At 45.1% G+C, this 22,337-nt stretch overlaps 1 protein-coding gene across 5 annotated transcripts in view; it reads right to left on the reverse strand.

Moving 5' to 3' along the window:
• Positions 1–22,337, reverse strand: part of LOC122379412 (E3 ubiquitin-protein transferase MAEA-like) — a 223,803-nt gene that overhangs the window by 160,563 nt on the left and 40,903 nt on the right. For 4 of the 5 annotated variants that reach the window (XM_043361624.1, XM_043361623.1, XM_043361621.1 and 1 more), the window contains exon 2: positions 18,105–18,179. In XM_043361624.1, the coding sequence (XP_043217559.1) occupies positions 18,105–18,176 (72 nt within the window). In that variant the 5' untranslated portion in view covers positions 18,177–18,179. Of the gene's footprint in view, positions 1–18,104; positions 18,180–19,126; positions 19,182–22,337 lie in introns of all 5 variants that reach the window. The other variant, XM_043361622.1, reaches the window with a different exon arrangement.

Here is a 22,337-nt window from a genome sequence, read left to right on the forward strand (position 1 = left end):
CGGAATGTCGTGATCAAATGTATTCTTCTTATGACCTGCAAGTTTTGAACCAGTTAGAGCTGCCGTTTACCCTGCAGGCGTGGCAACGTACGAAGGGGTGCAATCGGCTTGCACGTGCATAGCTCATGCACCACAGAGTTTAGCTCAACCAAATGTGCATTATTTTGGAGGCCTTGCCTGGGACTACCATTGAACCGATTTTGAGGTTGATAGCTTAAAATTTCTTTGAGCCAGAGGACCTCACGTCAAAACGGTTTTCCGACCCCAGCACGTGCAGCCTGCACCCCTCGCAGACGGTGACCCCCCTGGAAACTGGTTCAAGGTGTTACCGATGTGTCCCGCCATTATGGCTTTGCCCGTGACCTCGGGGTGACCTGTAGCCTTGACAAAAAATTTCGTGTCACCGAAACTTTGAAGCGGAATAGCATGTGCCACGAAGCACTGAGCGAACCGAGGCCAGTACCAAAAGTTTACCTCGCCGGAGACGAGTCGAACGGTCCCACTTTCGTCCCGATCGGTCCACCCATTTTGACTCCAGGTCCAAAAAAGCTTGGACAAACTCACTCACATACTCACTCACATACTCACTCACATACTGACAAACAGGCTTGGCCGAACTTTTCTTCAGCAACCCACCAATGGGAATTTCCGGATGCAAAAGCATGCTATCGCATGCTTTTGATCCTCCAATTCTGGACAATGATTGTAACCATTTGCTGTGACACGTTATATCTAATACGACATAATATCGGACCGTTACAGGACAGTGCCGCCAAATTTCAATACATGAACACACCTTACAACTTACATACAGCCACGCCTACGCCAATTTCTTGTTGAGCCCGCCCTGACCCCTATGCGGATTAAAAAGTCCCACCCATCTCTGTTCCCGTTTTCCTCTGCATGTAACCCAATGAATATCGCCGACTTTGGCTGCTGCTGTGCTAAATACCGTGTGGCCGTCTCCAATTTCCAGCGGCATCGCCGAAATACAATGCGGACACGCCGAAACCGGGCGCCTTTTGCTGCTGCGCCGAAATTAAATGCTCTAATGTCGATCACCGCTATAAACGGCCGACGGCAATACTATACTGATACATAGCTTTGCAGTATGTCTACAAGAAATCCGCTAGTTCTAACTTGGACGCGTACGTACCGAAACAAACTGAAAAAGGTGTATAATTGCTAAAAATTGAGTTTAAAATTTGACGTCATCAATTTTGAACAGTTTTTTTTTGCAATAACTTGGCCAAAAGGAGGTATCGAGCTAAAATTTGGTATGTGAATAGAAGTCGGTAGGGGCTATCATATATATTTCATTTTTTAACTTTTTGCATTTTATTATATATATATATATATATATATATATATATATATATATATATATATATATATATATATATATATATATATATATATATATATATATATATATATACATATATATATATATACAGGGTGTTGCAGGTAAATTGGGAATTTTCAGACCTAATTTTAACATGCTATTAATACGGTGAATGAAAACACAGAAAGTTGAAAGTTCGCACGTGTATTGTGTCATGTACGCACAGCCTTGTCACTCGATGTGACCGCCGTCGGCGTCCCGCACCCTCTCGAGACGGCGCCGGAAAGCGGAGCACGCGCGCCGGGCCTCGTCCTGTTCAATGGTGCTGACTGCCTTCCTGATGGCCTTCTTCAGGGCAGAAACGTTGGCAGGAGTGGTCGAGTTGGACTTTTGTTCTACCACGCCCCACATCCAAAAGTCGCATGGATTCAAGTCAGGCGAGTTGGAGGGCCATATGTCCTTGGGTACATATAGGGGGATCCTCTGGCTCAGGAAATCTTGCACCCTCTGGGAAGCATGTGCTGGGGCGGAGTCTTGCACCAGCATGACTTTGCTCAAGTCATAGTATTTCATCATCCAGGGGATGAGAGACTCCTTCAGGATGGTCAAATACGCGTCAGTGTCGATCATCACACCAGGAGGCATGAAATGGGGCGGCATTATGCGGCCATCACCTGCGACGGCCCCGAACACCATTACTGATGCCGGATTTTTGCCTTTCGTCACGGGAGCCACTTCATCAGGGCTGTAGGCGATAGCCCGCGAGTTCCTGCGGTTGGCGACCTCTTCTACGATGAACTTTTTCTCATCGACAAATACTCTGACGTCACTCCCGAGGTGCTTGAGGAGATTGAGGACCTTCGGTGCCCTCTCCCTTCGTATCGATCTTGCTGGTTCGGTCAGGAGGCTTCGTCGTTTTCTGGTAAACGACTTCATCCCGAGGTCCTCTGACCTCTCTCACGGCTCTGCTGATGGTGCTCTTGCTCACGTGACGGGCACGCGCAAGCTTGTTCATCGAGGTCCTCGGTTTGGCCTGTATCGAGCGTTTCAAGCCGCTCAGGAATGTTGGTGTCCGTTTTCGGTCACTGCGAGGTGTGTAAGAACGTCGAGCGACATGCCCTCCAGCTCCTACAGTCGCGATAGTTCGGTACACGGTAGACTTTGGGTACCCAGTTAAACTTACTATGTCCTTCGCGCTCTGTCCGGCGCGAACTAACTCACCAATCGTTTCCCTCCGACGCTGCTCCATGACTGCGCGATATGTTAGGATTAAAATTTCAATATCAAATGAAAAACAATTGTTGAAATCATATTGTGTCAAATTTCCATGATGTTCCTCCGCATACCAATTTTTGTGTAAGGTCATGAACTTAGTCCCAATTTATCTGCTATATATATATATATATATATATATATATATATATATATATATATATATATATATATATATATATATATATATATATATATATATAAAGATTTTGGGAGTCAAAATTCGAAAATATCAAAATTATTTCGAGATAGCGGTTTAGTAGCCCTGGTAATTGTACACCTATGCAATAAACGTTTTTCTGTATCTTCAAAGCTATAGGCCTGACAGCTCTTCCCGCGAAACCTTTTTTGAGGGTCGAAAACGGCAGAGCATGACGTCACCCTGACGTCATACAGTCATGTGCGGCCAACCTAACATTGCCTTTGGATTTTGTTTTTGTCACAATGTGTAAAATTGAAGCCCGGAGGGGTACTGAAAGTTTGATGACGAACGGCGTAGCGGTTCTGGAGATATATCGAAAAGTCTTGAGGGGGGCGGCAAGGAATAGCCCCCTCCCCCACCAAGGCGCGGGTTAAAAGACAAAAATGTACCTTTGTCGGGCCAAATGCGTCCATAAGGTTTTCAGACCGCATAAGTAAATGTTTTTTTACTCCTAACAATGCTCCTAATATCAGGGAACTGATTAAGAGTAACCACTAAAGCAGAGGTCGGCAACCCTTTTTGGGAGCGGGCCGAATGCGATATTTGGAAGCAGCCGTGGGCCGGAGCATAGTATGGTTACATTTTGCTACAATCACACGCAATATTTGGGAAACATGACAGCGTTATTAATGGATCTTTTAGTTGACACAGCTCACATGCCTTTGTCATATGATGAGACGTAACTTTTTAAGTAGGTACCTTTACCAGATTCTGGCAGAGGAAAGAGTGAGTTTGAAAATAGAAGGAACTAGGGTTACCCGCGTGCTCCGCAACGCGAAGAAGGGTTATTTTTGACCAGTGAGTATTGGGTTGGTCTGTGTCGATTTGGTTGGTATCCATTTCGTTCGATTTCTTTTTGACGGCCAAGCATTTTGTAATAAAACAAAAAAGATACATCGCATCGAGGTGCCCGTGTCGTATTATCATGCGTTCTACTTTAGAATGATTCGATAACTGGCGTGAAGTCTTTTGAGGGCCATCGATGAATTTCGCTAAAAATGACAATGTAATGGTTTGGAACAATTACATTTTTAAGGATACTGTTGCTAATCATGCAAAAATGAAGAGTGAATATTGGACAGAATTGAATGCTCTATCCAATGGTACCATATTCAATTGCCAAAGGTATCAGGTTATGCAGCAAACCCCGTGTGATTAATAAAGTGGCACAAAATTGACAAACACCATTTTCTCCTGTGATTTGCACCACCTTGATTTGGATCAATCAGCTTTTCACAATTTTTATATGATAGGCGGTACATTTCTCTTGCAAATACGCGTTGATTCAACTCGCTCCATTTAACGGTCACCTAAAAATAAAATTTATTCCAAAATCCCTCAAAAACCGCAATTTTTTCAAATAAAAGTGCCCTCTCCGGTGCACGTGGCGCGTGATATCCTCTGCATTGCACACCATTCAATAGCCCGTTCAATTCTGTACACGATGCTGTTTTCCCCGTGCCGGTCGGACCCCTGGTCACCAAGATATTGCACGGGAACTGGACCCGTGTCGGCCAAAATTAGCCGTTTTCGCCCGATTTCGCACGCCGATTTATACATGTAAAGTCTATGACGCGAATTTACACTTTTTGAGCACGCGCCACGCGCTCCCTATCAATCTGATCAAGCTGAGACCCCTCAAAGGCACGTCGCGCATCCTTGATCTATAAGTTGTGCAAATTTCACCGGGCTAGGTGCAACGGTCTGGCCTGTAGTCCACGCAAAGCACCACCAAGTTGGGACCTCGGTAACGGACAGACGCACCCTCCTCAAATAGTAGTATAGATGTTTGTGTCCATTTTATAACTTGGTCAAATACCAGTCTGCCTATAATATTATTTTTTCGAGTAGGTAGGTATTGAAGTTTTGCCGGCAGGCAAGAGTAAAAATGAAAGCAATAAGAAGCACGCATTTTCGTTTACACACACAAAAATAATTACACTCTGGTTCTTCGGAGCCAAGTATACCCATTAACCCTCGCCCGTATAGGGGGGGGGGGTCGAACGGACCCCCCCCCATGTTTTTTCGCGAATAACTCGCGTAAAAAGCGGCCGATCGGGACGAAACTTTCAGTACCCTCGCGTTAATCAATTTTACACCTACCCTGAAAATTTCATGACCCTGACCCCAATGACCTTTGACCTGTGACCTACTTTTCGAGACCATGTTTGGCCGGAATCGCGATTCAGCGTGTGTCGGCTCGCATTAGCCACGCATTTGCAGCCTTTTCGTGGTTTCAAGCGTTCAAACATGTGATATGATGTTGCCCCCATGCATTAGGGTGGGTGTCAAGGTCACCTGAAGGTCAGGTCAGGTCATTGACCTTTGGTGACCTCGGTTCACTTTTTCGAGTTTTACATGTTTCTAGGCCAGTTTTTGGAGCTGAATTCGAATTTAGCATCCATATGAACATTTACGAAGTAGTTTTGGTGCCTTCGTAACATGTTACGAAGCTGTCAGAGGCGGTTGACACCTACTAGGAATACCCGGCAGGACCCCTACTGGTTGACCTGACCTGACCTGACCCGACCTGGACTAAATGCATAAAGACATCATCTGTGATCAAAACTAACATGATATTTGTGATCAGCGCCCCGAAAAACCCCATAGCAGCCACACTTTACGACGTTCTAGCAGGTTCCGATTTTCCCGACTTTTGGGTCATTGACCTGACCTGCAAGGTCAACCAATGACCTAGGACCTTAAAATTAGGTATCATCGGCTTCCTCTCGTCACGGGCAACACGCTCGTTTTTTCCGCGAAGCTCTAGCTCGATCAGGGGCGAAACGGCAAGGGGGGGTCCAACGGACCCCCCCCCCCCTTATACGTTCGCGGCTGGAAAAAACACCAATACGGGCGAGGGTTAAGATGCTTCCTTAACTCACTCTTGCGCGTGTCACGTGTTGACCTACACTCGTAAAAGCACTACTTTGAGCCAGATCGCTCAATGAATCGTAAGCTGCTTCACGCAACTCTATAAAAGTGTTGCTCAGAAATTGCTATTTTGAAGGATGTTCGTGTCAGGGATCGGATGGACTCTGGGATACCTATCATTCCAGTGTTAGCCGTAGATGGAACAAAATGAACTATGGTAAGAAGTGGTGCGGCTAGGCGTCGTTGGAGGTGAATTGGCGTTTTTTAACCCGCGCCCCACTGGGGTCTGCGTATAACGCGCCCTACTGGGGGGGGGGGGGCGGAGGGCTCTTCATAGCCCCCCCCCCCTTCATAACTCCGAAACTACTGAGCCGATCGTCAAAATTTAAACGGCCTTTGATAGCCCCGGCAAAACTGTCGAGCGAAACCTAATTTCATTGACCTCGAGGTCACCGATGACGTCACAGATCAGGCCAACCCCGCGTTCGATGTCTCTCGGACGGCAAAGATTCTACGTCGTCCGGCCAATCCCGTCCAAAGTCAGCGGGGGCTCGGCTGCGGTTATGGAACGTGTTTGACCGGACGGCGTAGAATCTTCGCCGTCCGAGAGACATCGAACGCGGGGCAAAGTAAAAATTATCAATGTTCGGCCTGTTCACATTTTGGGCTCTGGCCGCCGCGCCGACTTACAAGTCAGATCATGCTAATTTTTTGTTTACACACTCGTCAACAGATGCTTTAGATACCCTGAGGGTACCAAACTTTTACTTTGATTTTCAGGTCAGGGTCAGATCATCACAGGTCACGGAAAGCTTCTTTCATGCATCGGTCACGTGACACATGTTTTATGGTCCATTTAAGCCGTATATTTCTAATTCGATGTCATTTATGTCATTCGAGGTCATTTTGAGTTGAATTTAGCTTAGGTCAGCCCACTTCCAGGTCAAAACAGGTCAAATTCAAAAGTTACAATTTTTCAACAAAAAGGTGTCTATCGGATGCAGTTTGAGCTCAGGAACACGATGGTGCTATTTATATTGGTGTACCATGTCAAATACGTACTGGAAAAAAAACATTTGAAAAAATTATAGTTGTGAATTCATTGCTATAATGCGTATACCTTTGCCATTTCTGAAGATGTCTGTCTAAAACTTGCTAGAGTAGGTCATAAGCATGTGTCCTATCACATACATTTCGTTTTTTTTCGAAAAATCAAAAATTTTTGAAAGAATATAAATATTGAATTTTTATTTAATTTTCAAAAAAATAATACTGTGAAATCCGAGATGGCAATTTGATATGGCAGTCTTTTCTGAGTCCCCTCATGCAAAGAAATTGTATCTAGCTTAAAAACTGAGCTCTTGTGAGCCATTGCCGTGGAATGTTTCGCGTCGAAATCGGTCAAACATGACGTAACTCTGACGTCATTTCCGGCCGACCTATGGTAGCTACGAAGTTCATATTTGGACACAAGGTGTCAAATTGATGCAGCCGAAGGTACTGAAACAGGAGCGGAGCTTTCCATACTGTTGGTGGGGCGGCTTTTGCCCCACCAACTTTAGCTGATTTGCAGAACTTTGTTGCTTTGAAAAACAATCATTGGGGAGCTTTGGAATGTTCGTGTTATGCAAAATGTTACGTTTGCAATGACAGGAATTGATTCAGTGTTCATTTTATTCAACTCGACAGTCGGACAGCGTAGGTTTGATGCCTTTTTGCCCCACCAACTTCCCCGGAAAAGCTCCACCCATGTACTGAAAGTTTGGCGTCGATACGCAAGCGGTTTGAAGGTTATTGCAGATTATTGAAGATATTGGAGGTGGGGCTATGAATACCCCCTTCCCCCCCCCCCCAGTGGGGCGCGGGTTAAGATTCGTCCGGTGACTTTGGTGACATATTTACCGTATGGTAGAGTATGTCTTAAGTATTGGCACGAGCGTTCGGAAAACTGGTCTGGTATCTGCTTTCGGCCCGCTCAGAATGGAGGTAATGCTTTAACCCGCGCGGGGCTGGGGTCTCCAGCCGAACGCGCGGGGCTGGGGGGGGGGTAAATTTTACCCCCCCCCCCCCTGTTATCTCCCGAACTAATGGTCCGATTTGGAAAAATCAAACGCCAATCGAAAGATCTCATCACGAACAACTAAAAACATGTACTTAATTTAAAGTTTGAGGTCAAGGTCAAGGTCAGGTCAAGGGTACAAATTGCAAGTTTCTACAGTATCGGCCTTGCACCGTAGTTGCCGAAGAATGGAGTCATCGACTGAGACTGATTGCCCAAAACGTGTTCTTAGGCTACCAAAACAATATTCGTTGCATACAATATCATTCAGAGGTCAAGGTCAAGGTCAGGTCAGGTCAGGTCAGGTCACCAAAAAACAAAATATAGAAAAGGGCATGTGCGACACATGTTTTATGGGTCATTTTACTCATAGAATTCAATAGGCACACTCAATAAGTGATATGGACCACCTCTAGATGAATATCAGGTCGAGGTCAGGTCAAGGTCAGGTCAAGTGAGGTAAAATTTTGAAGTTGGTTGTTAAGGCCTAAAAAGGTGTCTATCTGATGCAGTTTTTCACGGCGAATCGAATGGTGCTATTTTTGTTTCCGTACGAGGTCTAGAACTTCCAAAAAAAAATCATTTTTCAAAAATTTTGTGTGTCATAACGTCATAAAATCTTGAATAACTCCCACATTTTTGAACCGATTCTTCTAAAAATTGGTATGTAGGTGCACATAGACCACTTCTCTGACATATATTCCGGTTTTTTCGATACACTCAAAATTTTGGATTTTATTATCATTTTCCCAAAAAAGCAGTTTTTTGAAAAAATTTGGGCCAAAATCCAAAATTTTCAAAAAACCGAGATAGCCATTTGATAGACAAAGTAGAATTACGTATAACCTTTTTTGTTACGTCTTGATTCCTTTAAAAATGAAGATGTTAGCGGCGTTTGAACTTTTGCCGTTTTTGAGGCGAAAATGGCGAACATGACGTGACTAAAACGTCAATTTCTCAAAAATTTTCCGACGGATTTTGCTCAAATTTTCAGGGAACGTGTCAAATTGATGTAAGAAAAGGTACTGAAAGTTTGGCGGCGCTGCGCGCCGCCGTTTTTTGAGATATTGCAAAAATTCGCGAGGGGGGGGGGTAAAATTTACCCCCCCCCCAGCCCCGCGCGGGTTAACCCTCGCGGGCCCGGGGGGGGGCGTTTTTCGCCCCCCCCCTGGCGAATATTTGCGATAGCTCCCGAACGCTTAGGGATAGGAAAGCAAAACTTTCAGTACCTTTTCCCACATCAATTTGACATCTTCTGAAGTAGAAAATTTGAACCTAGCCCCATTGATGACGTCACAAGGTCCATTTTTCTAGACCCCTGCACGGCAAACTTCGGCGTCACAGGCGCAAACTTCAAATAGCTGCTAAAAATAGAGTTTTAGAGATAAAGACAAATTACGAGCACGGTTGTGTAGCGTTTGACCTAGAGAAAAATAGAAAAATAGTTTTGGTGACCTGAGGTCAGAGGTCAGGTCAACGACCCCGAAATGTAATTTTAGTTTTTCGCAAATAACTTCGACAAAAAAGGTCCTAGAGCTACGGCAATGGTACCATCGCATTCGCCTTGTCAAGCCGCGTCGAATGATATATATTTTGTTCGGAAAAGGTCAATTTTTATGTTGACCTCATGTGACCTCGAATGACCTCTGGTTGACCTTGACACATGAGAGGTCATTAATGATGGATTTATACCCGCTGATCACGAATCTGGCATCTATTTTCCTCTAAGCCTTCATTTAGAGCTTCTAGACGGCAAAATTGTCTTATTTATTATTACTAGCTTGAATCAGTGAAATAGCCTCTAGCAGGGATACTCTTCTGTGACCTTGACCTTTGAGCAGCCTTGTATCGTAAGATGAACCACAAATAGGGAACTGATAAGCCTCAAAACATTTCAAAACATCTTGGAAGCTAGCACGCAAGATGTGCGAAAAAGTGCCAAGTTTGAGGTCAATTTTGAGCGTGACCTTGACCTTGACCTTTAATTTTAAGCACATTTTCGGAATCCTCAGATTCTCTTCTTTCGTTTGACACCCAATTTTGCCGGTTTGATGCAGCCTGCCGTCCTCTAGAAGGCTTACTTTGAGATCACTACACATGTGCCGGTTTTTGCCTTTGACCTTGACCTCTGACCTTGAAAATTGACCTGAGGTCAAAAATTTTAGGTGCTTTAGAATCGTCTCGTAAGGACCTTTTGTTTGGTACCGCTTTTGTTTCCGTAGCTCTCTTATTTACGGAGTTAGACAGGGGGGGGGCGAAAAACGCCCCCCGGGCTGCGGTGGTGGGGATTACCCCCCGGGCCCGGCCGGGTTAAGTATCTGGGAAACGTTTTCGGCCCGTGGTCATTTTGAATATACCAGCATGAGATTGTTTGGGGTCATCGACCCTTTGCTTTGCTCGAAAGATGATATTACTTTGTTGGGCCATGTGGCGATATCTATCGGAACGAAACGCAAACGAACGCAAATAATTGAACTTTTTTATCTGCGCGTCATTTTGGAACAGTCGACAGCTTAGTCAGCCAGCTCCGGGGGTCCCCGTGCCGTGCTCATTACGACTTTGTGTTGATGTTGACTGTCCCGCAGTTGCTGATGTTGAACACCACAGTCGATCCTGACATCACAGACTGAGTTTCCGTCACTGTGCTGGTGCTTGCCGAACTGGAGCTGGTGGGCCGTTCTTATTTAGTAATTTTATGTGATAACGTCATAATCCATAGTTTTATGGCACTTACTGACATAGAAACACTTGGAAACCTGGTTTCAAATGTTGTGCATAGTGGGATCCACTCAGATCATAGATCCATGTTCTTGTTTTATCGTCAGATCCTGTGAGATCATAGATCCAGGATAGATTTTTCAAGCCGGATTAGGTGGGATCATAGATCCGAACCTGCAATGTACCTCGAGATCCACTGAGATCATAGATCCATCACTCGGATCCATGAGCATGTCTGCTCTTGGCCATTTTCATCTGTCTTCAAAAGTAACTACGTCGCCCCACTGTAGCTGCCTGGATTCTTGGCGTCCGCGATGTCCAAAAAGAGGTGTGGTGTGCCACCACATCGTCCTTTGGAGGGATTCTGGACTGTCAAAACCCAGTTCGCCCGCTTCGTACAGCTTCTCTTCTTCTTCATGGGAGACGTAGGTTGAGTGAAAGGGTCGGTTACCCTTACCGTCCGCTTTAAGCACCTTTATTTTTGCTTTCTTTACGTCTCTGAAGCCAACGTACTTGTCGTCTGCTTCAACATTTCCCTTACCAATTCTCTTAAAAAAGTTACCAAGCATAGAAAACGTGGACCTCATCGAGTTGATCTCATAGTTACTTCCGTCTTCCCTTTTCAGTTGAATTAAGAAAGTGCATAGGAGCTGGTTTATGTCTTTTTTCTCCATGCTTCCGATAGGGGAGCTGGAACCTGATGCTTCGATAAAGGTCCTAAATTTATCAATGCATTGTTCAGTTTTTCTTAACGTTTCCTTGCCTTTTGAATTTTCGACAAAGCTATTAATCAAATCTTAATTTTCATCTCCCAAGTTAATTCCTAAGAAAGGTGGGAAGTACAGGGTGTCCCAGAATTACCCGAACATTTATTTTCTGGCTAACAATACGATAGCGCTCGATTCTAATGATATACAAGCATCATACTTTTATAAGATATCCCTTAGCTATCGAGCTTGGGGATTGTATGCTTTTGGTGACCGGTAACGACTCGAGTCAATTATTATCCAGAGTCAAGTAAGAGTAGTCCTTTTCCGTTTTCAGCTTAAGCCACTAATAGGCATCCATGGTGAATCAACTCCCGTTCTCAACTTTATAAACGGACTTTCGGCATGGTTTTTGCTGGAGAGCTTCAGCAGCTCATCTGCAAGCAGTTAGGATTGAGCAAAGCGCAATTATATCAGCTAACGAGGTCAGAAAGAGCAAGAGATAAACCTGATTGACAAGCTTGGACTCGGCCAAAAAGGGCCATGCACCAGTTGTCAAACGGGTGGTTTCTTGTCATGGACAACAAACGTCACCGATCTAGCTAAAAGCTAGCTAAACGATAGATCAGGATTATCTACAAAACATCAGTCAACTTTGCACCACTATCTTCGACAAAATTTTGGAATTTGGGGTCCTTTCCCTGAAAATATGCGAAAACTACGGGAAAAGCAGCGCAAATCACTACAATTCATCCCAAAAACATAACATATACAACAAAAAAAACATATTGAAGCTTACTTTGTGGTCTAACGAAGGTATTCTGTCATTTGAACCGCCCGAAAAAGGCGTGTGTGAACGACAGATGGCTACAACGCCTCAACAGCAGAGACGGCCAGGCACCCGACGAAAATCAAATTGTGAGTCATTTTGAGCCACCGTGCACTCATTAGGCTTGATATGATGGCCTAAAGACAATCGTTAGCACAGAGTACTACTGCGGTAATATTGTACCAGTACAAAAAAACTGGATGCCGTGAAGCAAATGGCCATGAACGGGTTTGTTTTGGAAACCAAATCTGTTGGAAGCCAAAGGTCGCGCCATGTTAAGACATGGAGCTTCTCCACTTCAGATGTAAAAAACGCGGCAAAAGTGGTGTAGGCAGAGTTTTTTGTTTTGGGGGATAATGCCTTATGACCTGGGAACATTTTTATGTTAAGTTTATCTCATATGATCGTATTATCCTCCGGCAAGAGGTCAAAGAAAACAGGCCTACACCCAGTTTCGGGAGACCCGTAAAACAACTGAGACCAGCGATGGCTGGCATTTTCCATCATTGTCGGCTGATCTTGTAACAAGCGTATTTATTGCATGTGCTATTTCACAGCCACCCTAGTTGACTATATAGGATGACAAAAAGGAAAAAGCGCAATCATGTTTGCCTTATTTTATACGCTAATCAACAATGTTCGGGTAATTCTGGGACACCCTGTATGGCTTTGAAAGGCTCATTTTTGCATCGTGTACACCATACGGTAAAATAAATACCACACTTAGGTCGGGAAATGATTTCCTACATGCCGGGGTATGTCTTAAGCACAGCACGAGCCGGGCAGTAAAACTATGACAAAGAAACTGTTAAGCACAACACGAGCCGGGCAGTAAAACTATGACAAAGAAACTGTCGGTGTCAAAATGCCATGCTATTTGATAGGCCGGGCAGGAAACAAAAGTTTACTGCCCGGGTTTACTGCCCAGGGCAATGACCTCTGAACTATAGAGCATCGCATTAGCCCAGAGGTATTGACCCAGGGAATGTATAATTGACATCATTATTGCATGATATTTGCATCGTAAAATTAGAAACTAACATTGTTGGTAAAATTATCTGCTCTGCTTAAAAGGGGCTTTGAAATATTTTGTATTGGTTACAAAGCCAAAATTATGGTTAGATATGCGCCTATTAACCGAAATCCATTATCGCTTGTTGTCTTATCTTCGTTTTATATGTATAGTCGGTCAAATATGTATCTTTCCCGGCCGGCCCTCCCCTCGCTGGGCAGGTCGGTAACTTGGCTGAATCCGCCGGCCGCTGCGAGTACTACGGAGGGGAGGGGACAGGTTGTGCGGTTGCCGCGTCGGCCAATGAGCGCGGACCTGGCGAGCGGGCTGGGGCCACGGCGTGTTGACCTAATATGGTCAAAGGTTCATGCCCTGCGGGTATGGTCTGCGGCCAGCTGGCCCACTGATTGAGCCACAGCACCGGGTCGCGGAAAGGTTTCGATAGGTATCTGAATTGGAGAGTGGAGACCGTTAGCTTGAACTTGAGTGTAGTCGCTCTAGGTTTGAGATGCCGGGACCAGGGACCTGCAACACCATGATCCTGAATAGTGAATATATTGTGTGGATCGGGTGGCATTCAGATGAAGTTGAAATTTATCCCATTGACTTATAATGGGGAGGTTGTGAGATTGACCTGACCTCAGGTCATAGATAAAAAAAATCCGAGACATACATTTTGTGGATATTGTCACCCTTACTAACTCCTGAAAGTTTCATATCGATCGGTCAACAGTTGTAGCTTTGGTGCAAGTTCAAACTTTTTGTGACGTTAGGTCACTCAAACCGACCTGTTGACCTGACCTTAAGTCATATAAGGTCAAAATTCGCACACAGTATGCGCAATAGATGGAAAAACAGGTATGCAAAATTTGGTGGCGCTGCACGCCGCCGTTTTTCGGCTATCTGCGAAAAACCTGGGGGGAAGCAAATCGCCCCCCCCGGCCCGGCGCAGGTTAAGATTTTCAGTAGATATGGCTTAACGCTTTCCCGTTAATGCCAAAAAAAAAATGAAAAAAGTTTTTGCTTTATCAAAAAATAACCGGTCATAATTCGATTAAATATTTCTCTTGCGCTAATCATCATATCACCAAGCATTCGATCGTATCAAGAGCAACCATCTTAATTTTTAGGTCAGCGACCCCTGTTGAAACACCAGATAATCCTTTGATAGCTCATAGCACTCAGTCTACAATTTACACGGCGCATGAAAGCACAGCCATCATTAGACCATCGCGCTGCCCTCACATTCGTTAGATTCCTAACGCATCCGCTTGCTCGCCTCTCCCGGCCAGACCCGCCGGAGCACCCGGCGGCGAGGCCGTCCAGTGCTGGTCTGCGGTCACTCTCCAGCCGGCCGCGGTGTAGCTCCGCCCCCCGCGCGTGACGTCACAGGGCCGCCAGAGCCGCCAGGGCAGCTGGGGTGTGGGCTCAGCCAACTATCGAATCCAGACCGTAGCGCCACTTGGCGGCCGGGAAAGATACATATTTGACCGACTATACAGTCTGTCTTAAAAGTACCGCGCAAAGTGACGGTGGATCTATCATGCCTGACCGAGGAAGGGCCTACTAAATTTGAGTCACCGAAGCAATTCACACCCTCGTCTATTCCCTAGGTCAATTGGTTCGGTGACTTTCAAATTATAGCAGGCCCTACCTCAGTCAGGCTTGATGGATCCACCGTCACTTTGCGCGATACTTTTAAGACAGACTGTACACCGTTTCCTTCGGCCTAAGTTTATTTATTTATTGAGTTATTATTTGATAGTTGAATAGTCCTTTCCTCGAAACAAACATGTAAAATATGGAAAATACAATGTACTGTAGGAACGTTTTGCCATAGGGCATCAACACAGCACGATTACACATATAAAGCAAAGATTTTTGCAAGAAGACTGGAAAATTCACGTTTAAACACTAGGAATAGTATACCTTCTTCTTGTTCTTATGTCGTGACAAATCATTCATGTATTATGTTCCTTGGATATCCAATCGTTGTGCCCAGGGCACTAAAGGTTGTGCCATTCTGAGGTAATATTTTCAGAGACGATTCCGTTTAGAATAAGGTATTTTGATGCATTTTCTTCTATGAATAATTAATTTCCTTCAAAGCTTCAGCCACTGCAGTAGCGCAATCATTGTTAGGAAATTATGGACAAAACAATTCTATAAGTGTCACCAAAACCTGTCAAAACTTTTAATAGGTATGCAGCATGTAGGAGAAATCTTCTGACCTCAGCCGTGCGAAATTATTTGGAAACTCGGCTTGCAAAATTGACGGAGGCCCGAGTGCGGAGCACGAGGGCCTCCGTCAATTTTGCAAACCTCGTTTCCAAATAATTTCGTCGGCCCTGTCCGTAATATACATACACAGGGTGTCCACGTCAAAAGTGTACCCAGACTTTTCTCCATATTTTATCTTAAAAACATCACACTCACGAACAGTTGCCCTCGATTGAGAGCCAAGGCAATGGCAAAACATTTGCTATGCTTCTCAACTGCGCTCGGCACTCTGCTGAGCAGCGCGTGCCGTCTAGAGCAACTGCTCTATAGTAGCCCCTTTGCGTCGGGCCACCGCCGGCAGACTGGAGGTGGGTGATCGCCTGGTCAACCATGTGGAAAGGAAGACGACGGATCTCGTTGCTGATGGCGTCTTTCAGCTCCTGGGTCGACCCTGGATTGCCGGCGTACACACAGTCCTTGAGAAAGCCCCACAAGAAGAAATCTAGAGGGCTGAGGTCGGGCGAGCGGGGAGCCCATTCCACCGCGCTTTTCAAGCTGATGTGACGGTCAGGAAAATGCTCCTCCAGGAATTCCAGCGACCGTTTGGCGGTGTGAGGCGGCGCCCCGTCCTGTTAAACCATTCTTCAGGGCGACGGATCCCGCGTCTCCGCCTCAGTTCTCGCCAGAATGGTTCCAGTGCCGCCGAGACGTAGCGTTCTAACGTTACGGTGTTGTGTTCGTCTCTCCCCTGTCGTCTTCGAAAAGAAGGGGCCGATAATGCCCCCTCCATGCCTCATTGCCACCCAAACCGATACTTTCTTGCCGTGCGGAGGCATGGTCTGAACTTTTTCTAGGCGGTGGGATCCCCAGTGCACGGGGCATTGTGGGACTTAACATGACACGGTCCGTCTGCCGGCGGTGGCCCGACGCAAAGGGGCTCATATAGAGCAGTTGCTCTAGACGGCACGCGCTGGTCAGCACTCAGCAGAGTGCCGAGCACAGTTGAAAAGCATAGCAAATGTTTTGCCAATGCCTTGGCTCTCAAACGAGGGCAATTTTTTGTGAGTGTGATGTTTTAAGATAAAATACGGAGAAAAGTCTGGGTACACTTATGACGTGGACACCCTGTATTCTTGAGGACCTCGATCGTTGTTTGATTTTCCGCCCTCGGCCTCCGGCCTCGGGCGGAATACCAACAACGACATCTGTCCTCAATTAACCATTTACCGGCCCCGTGTGGTATTTTATAGAGGCATATTAACACCGTTAGGCTTTGGTGACATATGAGAACATTGCTCAGAAAAAGATATTGAAATCAATTGGATGCGTTTGATGTATTGAACGGTCGCTTTTACCATAATCAAATAACTATGGTGATGAAATTGACCAATAACATGGCAGTAATATGTATTTTTGAATATGCTTCAACGCTAGTTTGAGACACATTGTAACAAATAGTAAGAAAAGTAACCTCACTCTCATTCTTCCTAAAAGTAAATTCCGGATTCGAAATAAAACAACTTTTTGAGAAACTTTCGGCATTGCGCCATCATCAGCTATCTGATGATAAGAGGTGATGATGGCGCAATGCCGAAAGCTTCTCAAAAAGTTGTTTTATTTCGAATCCGGAATTTACTATTAGGAAGAATGAGAGTGAGGTTAATTTTCTTACTAAGATGTATTTTTATTTAAAAAAGGAGACCGAAAATACAGAGCTATATATATCGCCAATAGAGAAAAAAAATATATATATAGTTTTATATTTTCACCTCATTTTATTATATATATAAAAATACATCTTACTGCCATGTTATTGGCCAAATTCATCATCACGTTAAACTATTGAATACGTTTTTTTGCGGCGTTGTAGCTCTATCCATTCTTGATTTAAGCACCAATTTGTAAAACAGTGTTGACATAGGCGAAATGTGATCTTTGATGACCTCTGGTGACCCGACCTTTAACCTTACAGGCGGTGGGGGGCATTTTTTGCCCCCCCCCCCCTTTAATTTTTTCGATATATCTCCAGAACCGCTGCGCCGATCGTCACCAAACTTTCAGTACCCTCCCGTGAATAGCTTTTACACATTGTGACTAAAAAAAAATCCAAAGGCTATGGTAGGTCGGCCGCTAATGACGTCAGAGTCACGTCATTTCTGCCATTTTCGACCCAAAAAAGCTTTCGCGGGAAGAGCTGTCAGGCCTACAGCTTTAGAGATACACAACGTAAGCGGATAGGGCTTTCGCATAGGATTGCGTATGTGAAACGGCATTAAGGGATAAATTCCAGGCGGCTGCTTTTCTATTGGTAAAACTAGTCTCTGGTATCAGTGACCTCAATTAGCAGAATATATGTTAGACGAATAATGCTCCATCGATGATATCAATAGCATGTCTTTTACTCGATATAACAACTCATTTCTTAGAAAGCCTGTAATCAGTGCAAAATGTGACTCTTGACCTGACTTGTGAAGTCACCGGTTGGACCTAGGTCAATGAACTTGGGTCACAATGTAGTTCCCGGTGAGGCCATCGAACGCCCTTCTAAATTTTGAAAATCGGTCAGTATCTTTCAGAGATCTTAGGGGGACCAAGACGCCCTCCCTACCCCCCCCCCCCCACACACACACACACGGGTGGCAGGGTCCGCCGATAGCCCTAGGCCCCTACGGGGCGCTGGTTAACGCAACGTCTACTGTGCGTCACTGGGACTGAGGGCGGGGGCACTCCTGGTTGGCTGGTCATTGGTAACAGACAATTAGAAAGCAAAAATCTTGGAAATATTAACTGAATGTGGCATTTATGGCAAAGATGTATGACTTGTGCATAATGATACAGCCTAATACACATAAAAAGTCCAACATACCTTCAGAGTAGGATGCTCCAAAACCTTCACCTCAGCAAGACGCATGCTGTTGTTCCCCCTTCCGTCAACCATGATCTGGAAAATACATATTCTGGTGTTAATTACTAGTACATGTTGCTGCAAGTCTATGCATACTTATTTTGAGAACATAAAAGCATCATCTTGCTACTTCTCCCACCGCGCTCCAAACCTGCAACCACGACCCCCACCAGACACGATATGGTCGCAGAGTAGGTAATGACGTCAGCTGGGTTTGAAGTTTTCCCTTCACCATCCAGATAACACACCCACATGGTTACCATATGGGCTACCCACAACCTTATGCAACCACATTCCAGCAACCATATGGGCTACCCACATATTTCCATATGGGTCCCATATGGGGCACCCATGTGGTGCCCACCTGGTTTTGCACATGGGCTCTACATGGTCACCATATGGGCTATCCGACATGAGGCCCATATGGGTTCCACGTGGTTCCCATGTTGGTATCCCATATGGTATAGCCCACGTGGTAGGAATGTGGTATAGCCCATGTGGTATCCATGTTGTGTATCCCATGTGGTTACCATGTGGTATAGACCTCGTGGTAACAGTGTGGTATATAGTCCATGTGGTAACCATGTGAAAATGCTATGAATACCCCATGTGGTTTATCCCATATGCCACCCATGTGGGATGTCCCTTCACATTCGCAGCATCCATGCGTCTCTTCGCTCACGCTGTGCATAGCTGTCACTTTCCAGCACGGTGCCTGTTTCAGCATAAAACCTTGTTTTAGGTATATGACTTATACCTATTAAAAAGTACCGTATAAAACAAGAAACCCGAGGCAAGCCTGCGGACGCGGTTAACGGGGGGGGGGGCGAGAAGGGGCCGCACAGCCCACGAGAAACGGACGAATGGGCGTGGCAGGCGGGGCGGGGGGGAAGCACTGGTCTGCGCCCACGCCTCCGGCCGCAGCACCATATCAGCATTCACTCAGCAGGGGAGTCCGGCCGCAGCACCATATCAGCACTCACCCAGCAGGGGAGTCCGGCCGCAGCACCATATGTGTGATTTTCCGCGTAGTGGAGCCTGGGTTTAATGACAACAATAATGTCACGTGCTTCAGGATGACAAGCAAAAAACGATATCACGCAAAAACCGACAAATTGCAAAACCGATTTCACGCAAAAACCGATGTCTCGGATAAAACGCGCGTAATAAAACGCGTAGTGGAGCCCGGCCTTAACCCGCGCACCGACGGGGGGGCGGATATCCGCCCCCCCCCCCCCTGAGGTTTTTCGCGAATAGCGGGAAAACCGCGGCGCGTAGCGCCGCGAAATTTGGTATGATTATTCCCTTATCAATTTTACACATGGTGTGCAAGTTTGAACCTCCTAACTTTCAAGGTCAGGTCACCAGGTCACTTTGAATGACCCAACCTCAAGTCACTTTTTTGCAACTTTGTCACCGTGCCAGAGCTACAGTAGATGTCGGAGGCCTTTGAAAGTCGCAGGATGTTATTAGGTCATTAGTAGCTACAATTTGTATATCTCGGAATTTTGATATCGGTGACCTAAGGTCAGGTCAATTTCGCGACCTCCCCATTATAAGTCAATGGGGGAAAAATCAACTCCCTGTTTTTACCACTAAAACGGGTCGGAATGGCCCAATATACCATACATGACTTCATATACGATCAACCTTCACTACCTTGAGGTCTGTTTTGCTGTTGGGCAGCTGTGAGGTCATGTGACGTCATCAAAGGTCACCAAAGGTTTTTGGCCAATAACTCCGTACAGGAACAAGATATAGACGCGTGGATGGTCTCATTGTGTTCAGCTCGTCAAGACGCATCGAATGATATACATGATGACCTCGAGGTCACGTGACCTGAGGTCAACCTTTGACCTTGACCTTTCGAGGTCAACATATATATCATTCGATGCGGATTGACGAGAGGATCACGATGATGCCCTTAGTTTGTTCCTATCTTGACTAATTCGAAAGTTATTCGAGAAAAACTCTCTCCATATTTAGCGCCGCCATTTTGACTTTTTCGACCCCTGTGACGTCATCTTTGACCTGACCTGAAAATGACCTTTGTAAAAATTGTAGATCTTGACCATGCGTATCCGATGCCGTTTACCGCTTGTCGCTATCTTGCTTCGTTCTCGAGATCTCAGGGGGGGGCGGTCATCCGCCCCCCCCCCCCCCGTCGGTACTAAGTTGGCGCAGACCCCCGTCGGTGCGCGGGTTAAGAGCTGTATATACAGAAATCACGCACTGCTTTCAGCAGAGCACTTCGGCGCAAGCTTGAAACAGAACAGAGTATAGTAATGAATCTCAACCTTGTGTATTTTTTGCTAGATTTTGTTTTCAACATTATTTTCTGTCTATTCTTAAGAGAAAAAACAGAAAATACCGTAAAATGGGGTGTTAACCCGGCGGCCGCTGGGCCTCCGCGCCACCCGCCGGCCGCTGGGGGGGGGCATAAAGTTGCCCCCCCCCCCTTTGCTTCTGCGACGATATCGTCGCAACGCGAAGAGATCGAGAAGCGAAACTTTGCACACATCTTCCTGAATACCTAGCCGAGGTTGTGTCCAAATTTGGTGTCGATCCCATTTGAAATGACGTCACAGTGACGTCATAAGGGAAATTATAGATTTGCGACTCTCATATTCCTCACGATGCATCACATATATGGGACCGAATATAAAGGGCCGATTATTGGTCAGAAACTAGATGGAAGTGTAGCTTAAGATGTTTTAGGATGACAGCAGGTGCTGTCTAGTTCATTTACAGTCGAGTTTCATGCTCAGCGTCATCAGAAACGGTCCATATCGGAAAACGACAAAACTTTATGACGTCACTGTGACGTCATCTTAGGTGCTACAACCACCAAACTTTCCTCAAACATTGCCTAGGTATTCATGTGAAGCTATGCCAAGTTTCACGTTCGTAGCTCATCAGGTTTCGGAGATATTTCACAAAACGTAAAGGGGGGGGCAACTTTATGCCCCCCCCCCCCAGCGGCTCGTGGGTTAAGGGACAGTGGGGTGTTAAGGGACAGTTGCATGGGAAAAACTTTGAGTCATATTAACTTCCTAATTTGAGAAGGTTCAATAAAAACTTCAGTGTGGTAGTTGACACTGTTTTGCTCTTGACCATAGGAGAAAATGGTATGGTTTTTCATGCAAGTGATTTGGTTCAAAAATGGATTTGAAAATCATGCTACATTTTCACAAAATTGAAACATCTCCAAAACTCTGTGTGTACCACATAAACTATAGTCTGTTCCATATCAAGTTTGCAGTCGGAGTTTCTTCGGCAGATCGCTCCTCCGCTCAAAAATTTTCGTCTTAAAATGTAAGAGCTGTATATACAGAAATCACGCACTGCTTTCAGCAGGGCACTTCGGCTGCAAGCTTGAAACGGAACAGCGTATAGTGGATCTACAGGGAACATGAATGCATAGGTGTATTGTCACATGTATTGCACATGTTTCCTGAAAAACTTGTGCAAATCCACCCATTCCTTCATCATCCTCTTCCTCTTTTCCGGATACATGCATATTTTGAGGTGGATGTGGGGTGCTAAGGAACAGAGAAGAAAAAATAAAAAATAATATCTGAATATAATTTAATTAAGTAGGCATGAAAAACACCAAATTCCACATAAAATGCTGGCAAGTTCATGCTTTTATCTCTAACACATCTTAAGTTATGTAACAAACATCTCAACACTCTCTTTTACAATGATGGGTCAATGGAGACTGATGTAAGTAAATGTGATGTCATCATAAAAAGGCTAAAACAAAGAGGGCAACATAATGACAAGTGACAAGCTTCAACATGGGTTTTTATTGATGACAGAAGATTACTTTTTGGTTCTGTTTACCTTATAATTAGCACATTTTCCACAAGCGTAAACTGCATTACACGTAATTGGCTAAAAAGGTCATTAGTGGTGAATGAACCTGTCTTGTTTTGTGACAGAATATGCAAAACATTTCAATAAATAAATTGTGTGCCCTTCCACACCCCAATTGTGGGCATTTGATGACCATTTCTTGGAATAATATAGGTGTCCCTTAACACCCCACATTGGGGTGCTAAGGGACAGTGATGAAAAATAATAAAAAATAATATGCAGGTATAAATCTTAAAAACTTTAATGTGGCAGGCATGTAAAGCACCAAATTCCACATAAAATGCTGACAATTTGATGCTTCTATCTCCAACCCTT

Source organism: Amphibalanus amphitrite, unplaced genomic scaffold (genome assembly GCF_019059575.1).
Source record: "Amphibalanus amphitrite isolate SeventyFive unplaced genomic scaffold, NRLGWU_Aamphi_draft 000077F_arrow, whole genome shotgun sequence".
Classification (NCBI taxonomy): Eukaryota; Metazoa; Arthropoda; class Thecostraca; order Balanomorpha; family Balanidae; genus Amphibalanus; species Amphibalanus amphitrite.